The sequence below is a fragment of the Dasypus novemcinctus genome, chromosome 8, assembly GCF_030445035.2.
Source record: "Dasypus novemcinctus isolate mDasNov1 chromosome 8, mDasNov1.1.hap2, whole genome shotgun sequence".
NCBI classification, from domain to species: domain Eukaryota; kingdom Metazoa; phylum Chordata; class Mammalia; order Cingulata; family Dasypodidae; genus Dasypus; species Dasypus novemcinctus.
In genome coordinates, this window is record NC_080680.1 from 92,350,356 (window position 1) to 92,362,862 (window position 12,507).

General features: G+C 39.5%; 1 protein-coding gene across 1 annotated transcript in view; it reads left to right on the forward strand.

The window, feature by feature from the left end:
• SCAI (suppressor of cancer cell invasion) overlaps window positions 1–12,507 on the forward strand; it is a 191,179-nt gene that overhangs the window by 56,993 nt on the left and 121,679 nt on the right. Inside the window, exon 3 of the mRNA XM_058302397.2 lies at window positions 7,573–7,704. Coding sequence (XP_058158380.1) covers window positions 7,573–7,704 — 132 coding nt within the window. The remainder of the gene's footprint in view (window positions 1–7,572; window positions 7,705–12,507) is intronic.

Here is a 12,507-nt window from a genome sequence, read left to right on the forward strand (position 1 = left end):
GAAACTGAACCCAGGACCTCCCATGTGGTAGACAGGTGCTCAACTGCTTGAGCCACATCTGCTTCCTTCATTTACTTTTATTTTCCTTCCCTCCTCCCCACCACCCTGCTGTTTTTGCTGTCTGTGTCCATATGCTGTGTGATCTTCCGTGTCTATTTCTCTTTTTGGCTTCTTGTTTTCTCCTCTAGGATTCACCAGGATTCAATCCTGCGGACCTCCAATGTGGAGAGAGGTTCCCTGTCACTTGCACCACCTCAGTTCCTGGTTTCTGTTGCATCTTGCCCGCCCTGACTGTCCCCTTTCTTCTCTTTGTTGCATCCTTTCACATTTAATAATCTCATTTTATCTTTATAGCAGTCAACTGCAGTAGGCAACACAGGTGTAAATTATTTTTTTTTTTTTTCTCTCATGGATTAAAAACTGGGGACTTAGAAGAGTGTTAGCTACAGTTTTTTTGTATACAGTTATATAACCGATAAATGTTGGCACTAGGAATACTCAGGCAGGCTTCTGTCCTAGTCCAGGGCTCTTTCCACTGCCCTTGTGACTCTGCTTTATATTACCTCATATAATGAAATACAGACTTAAACTGTTTTCTCTTGTTTCCCTTAAGGTTTTCTGTAGACTTTCATATTGTCAACCACTTATTCAGAATTAAATCCCGAGTAGTAGTTTCTGTCATTGCTTTGCCAAAAGACTTCCTATAAAAAGAAATTGTCAACAAGGTCAAAAATTTGCCAAATCCTCTGTATTTATCAGATCAAGTCTTTCTACTCATTGCTCTGTTTTGCTTCTTTACCTATTTAATTGTTAGTGGCTATTTGGTTTGTTCCAGATTTTAGCATTACATTGTACTTCTATGAACTTTCTTGTAAATGTCTTTTCTCTTAAACTTTTAATTTGATATAGTTTCAAACTTACTGGACAGTTGCAAAAAATAGTACATAGCCCATACAAAAAACTCTATCATACCCCCTCACCAGATACCAAGATCCACCAGTGATAACATTTTACCACATTTGCTATTTCTCTCTCTCTCTTTTCTTTCCTCCCTTCCCCTTCCCCCTACCTCCCCCTTTCTTCCTTCTCTCTTTCTGTCTTTTTCTTTCTCCATCTATTTATTTGTCTATCCACCAATCCATCAGTTTTCTAAATATTTGAGAATAACTTGTATACACAGTGCTGCTTGAACACATAACACTTGCATGTGCCTTTTCTAAGAACAGTTCACTTATATAACCACCTTAGGTACAGTTATCAAGTTCAGGGACTTTAATATTGATATAAAGCTCAAAGTCTACATTCCATTTTTTTCAAATGTCCCAATAAAGACCTTTTGGTCCTTTTCTCCCCAGTTCTTATGTCCAGTCCAGAAGCAGTTATATTGCATTTAATTGCTGTTATTTCTCTCGTGTGCGCTCTTTTGTTTTTTTAAGTATTAGGGCTGGCGATCGAACCCAGGACCTCATATATGGGAAGCTGGCACTCAATCACCGAGCCACACTGGCCTGCCCCACCTCCCCCCCGAGTTGGTTTTTTCATTTGTTTACTTGTTTCATTTGTTTTTGTTTTTTTTTGCAGGCACAAGGGACGGAACCCAGGACCTGCCATGTGGGAAGCAGGTGTTCAACTGCTTGATTACATCTACTCCTGCCATTGTCTCTTTGTCATCCTTTTTAAGTTTTTAATTGAGAAAATATACAACATAAACTTTCCCATCTGAACCCTCCCAAGGATACCATTTACTGGGATTAGTCACATTCGCAGTGTTATGGTATCCCGACCACCATCCATTACCAGAACTTTCCCATCATTCAAACGTACCCTTACACTCATTATGTATTAACTCCCCATTCCCTCTCCCCCTCAGCTCCTGGTAACCTCTACTTTCCTTTCTGTCTCAGTGACTTTGTATGTTCTAGCTATTTCATGTAATTGAAATCATATGGTATCTGCCCTTTTGTGTCTGATTTAGTTAATTCAATTTGATGTCTTCAAGGTTATCCATGTTGTGGCATTCCTTTTTAAGGCTGAATAATATTCCATTGGTAACATCCCTTACCATGTCTTGTTTATCCATTCATCTGCTGATAGATATTTGGGTTGCTTCCACCTTTTGGCTATTGTGAATAACACTGCTATGAATATTGGTGTATGTGTATCCATTTGAGTTCCTGCTTTCAATTCTTCTGGGCATGTGTTCTAAAAGTGGGATCACCAGGTCACATGGTAGTTCTGTGTTTAACTTTTGCGGAACCGTAAAACTTTTGTCCACAGCAACTATACTGTTTTTCATTCTTATCCACATTCTACTAAGTTTCCTATTTCTCTCCATCCTTGCCAGCACTCCTGGCATATTTTCTATTCTAGTGGGTTTGAGGTGGAAATTCATTATGGTTTTAATTGGTATTCCCCTAATGGGTAATGATGTTGTAAATGCCAGGGAGGGATTTGATTTTCAAGGAAGGTTTTAATAAAGGTTTCATCTGAATTGTGTCTTGAACTATTAATATATATTTTGCAGGTGAACAAAATAAGCAGAGGGAATAACATAAAATCATAGGGCCATATAAAAGTAGGATTTGTTCAAGGACTTGCAACTTTGCATTTCAATGTAGTTGAAGATTGGAAATTTGAGTGCAAGTGGTAGGTGAGACTCGATAGGCATATTTTCAAAGATGTCAGATGTCATTTTAAGGCTATCCAGAAGGCTAGTAGTTCTTCACCAATACCCTGTAACATTCTATGTTATAAGTAATTTATCAGTAATAATAGCTAGCATCTTCCTTAATATAAATTTCCAGAAATATATTTGTTGGGTTTAATAAAATGATCATTTCATGTTCCTTTATTCATGTAATCAAACTCACAGGTCTGAACTAACTTATACTATCTCCAGTAAATGTGAGAATATGCTGGTTTCAGTGCATTCTCAACTGAGGTACCTAGTGTGGATGTATGTATTATATATATTTAAAATATATATATTTAAATATATATTTGACTTAAAAATTAATTTCAAATTTGCAGGAAAGTTGCAAAAACAATTAAAAAAAACCCATACTAGAGAACCTTATCATACCCCTACCCAGATTCCCAGATCTACCAACAGTAATTAGTATGTATATTTTTAATATATTTATTCCCCGCCACCCCCTATTTTTTGTGTTCATTGTCTGCTCTCTGTGTCTGTTCTTTGTGTGCTTGTCTTCTTTTAGGTGGCACCGGTAACTGAACCCGGAACCTCTCATGTGGGAGGGAGGCACCCAATTGCTTGAGCCACATCAGCTCCCTGCTTGTTGTGTCCTTTATTTGTCTCCTTGTTGTGTCATCTCATTGTGTCAGCTTGCCACACCAGCTTTTTGCATCAGCTCACTGTCTTGCTCATCTTCTTTAGGAGACACATGCAGACACTTCCATGTGGGAGGTGGGATCTCAACTGCTTGAGCCACATCCGCTCCCCAAGTAATTAGTATATGTTTAATGTGCTAATTTTCTTGTGTTAAGATTGTATTTTGTCTTTTACTGTTGACATTTAACACTGTATCATTTTAACATTGATACATTACTGTCATTTAGTTTTCAGACTCTATTCATGCTTTATCAGTTGTCCCAATACCATCCTTTATAGTAGAAGGATCTTGTTCAGATCACCTCTCACACCTCAGTTTTTCCTTGACTTTAAAAGAAAGCCTAGACATTTTTGAAGATTACAGGCCAGGTATTTTGTAGAATGTCCCCAAATTTGTTTTGTCTGTTTCCTCATGATTAGGTTCACTTTTTAGATCTTTGTCAGGAATATCACATCTCATTACATCCTATTAAGTGGTACAGGACTTCGATTTGTCTTACTACTAGTGACATTTACTTTGATCCACTTGATCAAGGTGGTGTCTACAAGGTTTCACTACTGTGAAGTTGCTTTTTCCTTTGGAATTAATGAATATTTTATGAGGGAGTACTCTGAAATGATCCCATTCTTCATCAGATTTTCCATTTATTCATCTATTTGTTTATATCTGTGTTGCCTCTGATTTATTTTATTCAGTAGGTTATAATCTGTTATTATCGTTATTTATTTTGATGCTGAAATTATCCTCACTTTGTCCAGTGAGAGGTCCTTCAGACTGTATCCTGGGTGCTTTTTTCTTTTTAATTTTTATTGTGGTATCATGTATATATAATGTGAAATTTATCATTTTAATTACTTTCAAGTGTACAATTCAGTGATATTAATTATATTCACAATATTGTGCTACCATCCCCACCATCCATTAGCAAAGCATTTTTATCACCCCAAAAAGAAGCTCTGTGCCCATTAAGCATTAACTTCCTATTCCTCCCTCCTAGCCCCTGGTAACCTATAATCTACTCTCTTGTTTTTATGAATTTCCATGTTCTTGCTATTTCATACAATTAGAATCATATAATATCTGTCCGTTGGATCTGACTTACTTCACTCAATATAATACCTTCAAGGTTTATCCATGTAGTATAACTTCATAACTTCATTCAATTTTATTGCCAAATAGTATCCCATTGTGTGTATATACCACATTTTATTTATCCATTTATCTATTGAAACTTGGTGTTTTAGTTTCCTAGATGCTAAAACAAATACCATACAGTGGGTTTGCTTAAACATTCGGGATTTATTGGCTCACAGTTTTGAGGCTAGGAGAAGTTCAAAATCAATGTCAGTTAGGCAATGCTTTTCTCTCTGAAAACTGTGGATTCTGTGGTTGGCTGTCACAATCCTTGGTCCTTGGGTTTTCTGTCACATGACAGCATCTTCTTTCTCTTTCAGGTTCTGTTGACTTCAGCTTCTGATAGTGGCTTCTCTCTTTTACTCTGATTTTAAAGGACTCCAGTAATCTAGATTAAAGCTGAGCCTGATTTAGTTGGGCCACACCTTAATTGAAGTAACATTTTGAAGCAATCTTATTTACAATGGGTCCACACCCACCAGAACAAAGACTAAGGCCAAGGACATGTACAAATGGCATGCACAATTCAACCTACCACACTTGGGTTGCTTCTACCATTTTTTTTTTTAAAGATTTATTTTTTATTTATTTCTCTCCGCACCCCCCACCCCACCCCAGTTGTCTGCTCTCTGTGTCCATTCGCTGTGTGTTCTTCTGTATCTGCTTGTATTCTTGTCAGCAGCACACTGAATCTGTGTCTCGTTTTTGTTGCGTCATCTTGCTGCATTAGCTCTCCGTGTGTGCAGGCTGTACTTCTTTTTCGCGCGGGGCAGCTCTCCTTACAGGGTGCGCTCCTTGACCGTGGGGTTCCCCTATGCAGGGGACACCCCTGTATGGCAGGACACTCCTTGTGCACATCAGCACTGTGCATGGGCCAGCTCACTGCACAGGTCAGGAGGCCCTGGGTTTGAACCCTGGACCTCCCATGTGGTAGGCAGACGCTCTATTGTTGAGCCAAATCCGCTTCCCTGCTTCTACCTTTTGACTATTGTGAACAACACTGCTGTCAACTTTGGTGGAGGCTTCTCCCTTTCCATATTGTATCCCCCTTCTCTGAAAGTGAGAACTCTGGGTCCCATTGTCCTTAATTCCCCTGTATGTACAAATCTCCCTTTACTGCCTCTGAACCCTCAGTTGTGGGCATGTCTCATTTTGCTCAGTTTCACTCACCTGGAAGTTCTCATGTCTCATTGATGCCCTTCTCACTGCACTTGGCTCCAACAGTCCATACAAGTTGGCCCTCTCTGTGGATGTTCTGCTCATATACCTTGTTCTCTGATTCCCCATGTGGGTCTGTCCCCATGTGTGGATACCTCCCTTGCTCTGCCCCCTCTAATGGCCATAGGAATGAATTTTTCAGGGAGGAGAGGGAGCTGTTTCTGGAATTCACTTTAACACCTCTTGCTATGGGATTTTTTTTCTTTACCATTTTTGCCATTCTTTGAACCCTTTCAGTTTGAGGTCTTATTTTCTGTAATTCTGAGAAATTTAAACTCATTATTTCTGTAAATGTTTCTATACCTTCTATTTTTTCTCTTCCTCTGTATATACTATTATGTGGATATGGATTTCCTTCATTTCTTTATTCCATATTGCCTAAATTTTCTTTTATGTATTCCATCTCTCTATTTCTTTCCAATATCTTTTGGTAGAGTCCCTTAAACCTAATATTCTAGCCCATTAATTTGTTCAACTGTATCGTTTCTGCTCTTTGGATCATCCATTAAGTTCTTTATTTCAGTGATTACATTTTTTCACACCCAGTATTTTTATTTGCTTCATATGACATTTTCTTCCTGCTTTATTTCTAATATCCTTCCTTATTGAGTTTGTTTATTTTAAACTACTCCTTTTTTCCCCATGTGAAATCATATACCTTAGAGATATTAGCGACCCTTAGCTGTGAGATATATGAAGTGGGTTGGGGAAAGCTGCAGCACAGGCCCTGGTTGTGTCTGTCGTGTTGGGTTTAGAGAATGGTGGGGGAGAGGAGTGTGTAGAGAGGATTTACCCAGGGTCTAGAGTCTTTATATGATACTGCGAAACCCCTTCCCAGGCACAGTACTTTTCAAGATGTTTCCCTCCGTTAAAATTACCTAGCTGGTGAGGTGTAGAAAGCAGTGGTGGGAAGAGGGCTCATGTAAACATTCAGGAACCACCCTGTGCCATCCATGCATGTCATAAGCTACCCTCCTACCAGCTGGCTCCATTGCCAGCCTTATGTTTCTCTGCAGCTCTAGGCTTGCTGACAGTTTTCCCTTCTTGCATATGCAATCATCTGTTCAAGGCAATGTTGGAGAGAAAAATATTCACCAAATAACTGTACCACACCCTAAGTCTCATCTCTGGTGTCTGGCCTTTGTCTGCCTATTTTTTCACACCTACATAGGGCCTAATTTCTCTTTGCCATCCCAGAGACTTCTGTCTGTGTGCAAATAAGAATGAATTTGTTATTATCATAGGTTCATACTGTCTAATCATGTGCTTTCTTTTAAATGGTTAATATATTCGATTACATATGGAGATAGGTTGGATTCAGTGAAGTATATTTTTAATGTATGCCTCTGTGTATGCCTTTTTGCATCCTGTTTTTACTTAAGTGTTCCCAAATTATTGCCTCATCATCTTAAATATAATTGTAGTTAGTGATAGGGCAGAGTGCATAGTTAATGTTCTAAGAAGTACTTACCTACTTCCCTCTTTGGGGTCTTTAGGTTGTTTTACATTTTAAAAATATTATGATGTAAGTATCTTTATGGAAAAGTTACTTTCCATTTGTAGGATCATTTTCCCAAGATGGATTTCCAGAATGGATCAGATGGATAAATGGGCCGAAGGAATCACATTTTTAGATTCTTAACTATGTAGAGAATACTTGAAACATAATAGGCATTCAAAAAATACTTACTGGATAAAAGCATTTTATAAAACCTGCTTTCCAACAACATGAGATTGCTTATTTTCCCACACTATTTTATACTTATATTGTTTTAATAATTTGATTATATTCAGATATAATCTGGATCTATCTTGGAAAAAATGGTATCAAATGTATAACTAAGTCTGTTTATTTGCTTTCTTACAGGACTGAATTTGCTCTTAAAGAAATCATGTCGTCTGGAGGTGCTGAAGATGATATCCCGCAGGGAGAGAGGAAAACAGTTACAGATTTTTGTTATCTTCTGGATAAATCTAAGCAACTGTTCAATGGGTTAAGGTTAGTTTATTCTCAATGCTTTAAACTTTTCTCTATTTTTTGTTTCTAATACTTAATGAATAGAATGTTATAAAACCTATGCTAGAAGCGATCATGATTTTTTTCTTTGGCACTATTTTTTCATCCTTAATTGGAAAAACAATATTAAAGAATAATTTATACTGTTTTACTGAAACTGAACAGAGCCATTTGGTCAGATGGTTTTATATACATTAATCCACACCTCACTTGATTTACATTCATGTTTTACACCTTGGGATTCTGAGGTCCAAGGGCCTAGGGATGCATATGGAAATGAATGTGGGGCTTCTGGTCTGTCATGATTTTGTACATTTTTTTTGTTTCTTTTATTCTTTCTTTCCTTATTGTTTTAGGATAAAAATATCTGTTGATTAAAATAATAAGGCAGTGTTCTAGATAGTGTTTTGTTTTTTTGTTTTTTTTATCCCCCCCACATTGTGGCTTTTTTTGTGTGTGTGTTGTCTGCCCTCTGTGTCATTCACTGAATGCTCTTCTGTGTTTTTGCTTGTCTCCCTTTTTTTTGTTGCGTCACCTTGCTAAGTCGCTCTCTGCAGCCCCTGCGGTCCAGGTGGCACTCCGTGGTGCTTGCGGGCCAGGGGGCTCTCCACAGTGTGTACGCGAGCCTTCCTTCTCAAGGAGGCCAGGGGCTCCCATATGGTAGACAGGAGCCCAACTGATTGAGCCACAGCTGCTTCCCTAGACAGTATTATTTTAACTTTCGTTGTGCACACTTAGAGCAGACTGGCAGGAAAAGCCTTGTGAGCAAATTGTGTGTTCATTTTTGTGGGTAGCTGGGAAATAATTTTGCATTATTTTGTTTTATTTAAATTGTTTAGCCCATATTTCAGTTCTTGAGTTTCTTGAGACTTACTTTAGACCTAAGATTCATTAACTTAGTTTCTTCATAAATGAATTTATGTTGTAGGTAAAATATTAAGGCTAAACAGACTTCATTTTTATTTTTGAAAATTTATGTATTAGTGAATGATTGTAAAGATAATAAGTTATTTTTAGTTTGCAATTTATTTCTGGTTAAAAAAGGTGTTTTTTCATCTTAATTTTTTCTTTTAAGACTTATTTTATTTATCTCCCCCCCTGCCTACCGCTTATACGCACCATCTGCTCTCTATGACCATTTGCTACGTGTTCTTCTCTGTCTGCTTGTCTCTCTTTGTTGCCTCATCTTGCTGTACCAGCTGTCCACAGGTGTGGTCCAGCTTGCCTTCACCAGGAGGCCCTGGGACTCAAACTCAGGGCCTCCCATATGTTAGATGGGAGCCCAGTTGCTTGAGTCACATCCACTTCCTCCTTTTAATTTTTATTATACATATTCAGGTTTGAAAGTGTACTGATGGAATTTATTTTTAAAGAAGTTCATTTATCCTTTAAAAATCTTTTAGAATTATGAAAATAATACAAGATCATCAAATGAATATTCCTTGACCACTCTATCTAGTGCTATCCTCTAAATCATGCTTTTATTCCTGTATTGTTTTATTTTCTTCATAGCACTCACTCATCAGTGTCTCAATTATCTTATTTATTTGCTTATAACCTGTCTCGCCAAAATGAAAATGGATTGTTCCTAAGAGCAGAACCCTGTTTGTCACTGTTTCTCTAGTAAGCCAGTCTTACACATGGTAGGTGGTTCATAAATACTTTTTTTTTTACTCTCCCTTTCTCCCCTCCCCTCAGTTGTCTGCTCTCTGTGTCCATTCACTGTGTGTTCCTCTGTGACTGCTTCCATCCCTATCAGCAGCACCAGGAATCTGTGTTTCTTTTTGTTGCATCATCCTGTTGTGTCAGCTCTCTGTGTGTGCGGCGCCACCCCTGGACAGGCTGCACCTCCCTTCGTGCTGGGTGGCTCTCCTTACAGGGCGCACTCCTCACGTGTGGGGCTCCCCTACGTGGGGGACACCCCTGCGTGGCACGGCACTCCATGCACACATCAGCACTGCGTATGGGCCAGCTCCACATGGGTCAAGGAGACCCAGGGTTTGAACCACAGACTTCCCATGTGGTAGGCGGACGCCCTATCCATTGGGCCAAGTCTGCTTCCCCATAAATATTTTTTTTTTAAAGATTTCTTTTTTTCTTCCCCCCTACCCCCTACCCCCGCTCCAGTTGTCTGTTTTCTGTGTCCATTTGCTGCATGTTCTTTTTGTCCACTTCTGTTGTTGTCAGTGGCAGGGGAATCTGTATTTCTTTTTGGTGCATCATCTTGTTGTGTCAGCTCTCCATCTGTGCGGCACAATTCCTGGCAGGCTGCACTTCCTTTCGCGCTGGGGGGCTCTCCTTACAGGGCGCACTCCTTGCTTGTGGGGCTCCCCTACGTGAGGGACATCCTTGCGTGGCACGGCACTCCTTGCGGGCATCAGCACTGTGCATGGGCCAGCTCCACACGGGTCAGAGAGGCCCGGGAAAATGATGTAAAAAATACAGCATTCCCTTTGTTACAACTGATGAAAGAATATTATAATTGTATTAACTGTAGTCCATAGTTTATATTAGGGTGTGTTTTTTTTTTTTTTTTTCACATAAACCACCCTATTACTAACATCTTGCATTTGTGTGGTACATTTGTTATAATTCACTTAAGAATATTTTTCTATGGGAAGCAGATGTGGCTCAAGCAGTTAGGCTCCCATCTACCATATGGGAGGTCCAGAGTTCAATACCCAGGGCCCTCCTGGTAAAGGCAAGCTGGCCTGAGTGGAGAGCTGGCCTGTACAGGATACCAGCCCACATGAAGAGCTTGCACAGCAAAATGACACAACAAAAAGAGACACAGAGGAGAGACAATAAGAGACACAGCAGACCAAGGAGCTGAGGTGGCACAAGAGGATAATCACCTCTCTCCCACTCTGGAAAGTCCCAGGATTGGTTCCCGGAGCCAACTAATGAGAATACAAGCAGACACAGAAGAATGCACAGCGAATTAGATGCAGAGAGCAGACAACAAGGGTGGGCTGGGGAGAAATAAATTAAAAAAAGAGATTTTTGTAATATATAACTAGAGTCCATCATCTTCAGTAGGGCTCACTGTATTGTACAGTCCTATATTTTATCTTTAATGTATATTCTAGTACCATTTCTATGACCTAATATTTCTCCTTTTATTTATTTATTTATTTTTAAGATTTATTATTTATTTCTCTCCCCTTCCTCCCCCCTCTTGTCTGCTTTCTGTGTCCATTCGCTGTGTGTTCCTCTGTCCACTTGTATTCTCAGCGGCACCAGGAATCTGTGTCTCTTTTGGTTGCGTTATCTTGCTGCATCAGCTCTCCATGTATGTGGCGCCACTCCTGGTCAGGCTGGACTTCTTTTTGTGTGGGGCGATTCCTTACAGGGCACACTCCTTGCACATGGGGCTCCCCTACGCAGGGGACACCCCTGCGTGGCACAGTACTCCTTGTGTGCATCAGCACTGCATGTGAACCAGCCTACCACATGGGTCAGAAGGCCCTGGGTTTGATCCCTGGACCTCCCATATGGTAGGCGGATGCTCTATCAGTTGAGCCAAATGTGCTTCCCTCTCCTTTTAACTGTTTTCATTTTGTTTTGTGTTGAGGGTCCTCTTTAGCACATGGTTCCACTTATTCTATATCCTTGTAATTGTCTGTGTTCGTCCGAAAAAATAATAAGACCATAATAATGGAAAGAAGAAAATAATAATAATAATAAGATGGGAAAGGAACCATACAAGAGCCATGAACAAAAATAAGTAGAGAGAAAAATCATTAAAAAAAGCCAAAAAGAAATAAGAATAAAAAAAGCAGAAAAAGAAAATGAAAAAAGAATCAGGAAAAAAAATAAAAGACCAGAAAAATGAGAAGAAAGAAAATGAAGACCATACAAGAGAAGGTGGAATGAAAAGAAAAGGAAAGGAAAAGGGGAAAAATGAAAGAAAGAAAAGAAGGAGGAAAAAAGGAGAAAATTTTTAAAAACAAGAAACAAAGCAAAAAATAAAACCCAAAAAAACAGAAGAATTGGGCTTCCTTTTTGGGCTACTAGCAACTGGCTCAGGCTACCAATGCTTACCAGTCAATCACCCTGTGGCCCATCCTCTGCAGGTAAAGTACCTAGATGTAGAGAAAAAAAAGAAAAGAACAGAAAAAATTTAAAATCTTAGGGAAAAAACCTCAGTCTAAATTCCCTGTCACCAGGCTGGTTATTCTTCAGTTCCCCCTCCCCCAGGGAGCCAGCTTGGTGCCTGACAACCCACTTGATTGCTCTCTGGCTCCTCTTCTGGGCCATTTAGGCACCTGACCATTCACTGATTGCCTCACCCAGTCGGCCTTTTCCTCAGGTCAATTGGGTGTCTGACATTTTATCTGCTGCCTCTCCCAGCTTCCTTCTCACTTAGGCTGTTGGGCGCCTGTCTGCCCACCTGCTCACTGGCCCAGTTCCTCTCTCTCTCAGGGCAAATGTGTGTGACAACCCACCTGATCAACTCCTCTCTCCCCTCTCCTTCCTGCTGCTTTACCACCAGCTGGTCCCTTTCTTTTTTCCTGGAACCAGCTGAGATTTTTTTTTTTTTGGTAAACATAGCAAACATTTATTGAGCATTTACTATGTTTAGGCACATAATATTGTATACATACTCATTTTATCTTCATAGCAATCCTATGAGGTAGGAACCATTATTATCTCTATTTTACAGATAATGAAAGCCAGGCACAGAGAAGTTAAGTAATTTGCCCAGAGTTACACAGCTTATAAATGGCAGACCTGGGATTTGAACCTTAAGCTCTTAACCACTGCTACCCTGCCTCCCAAGAA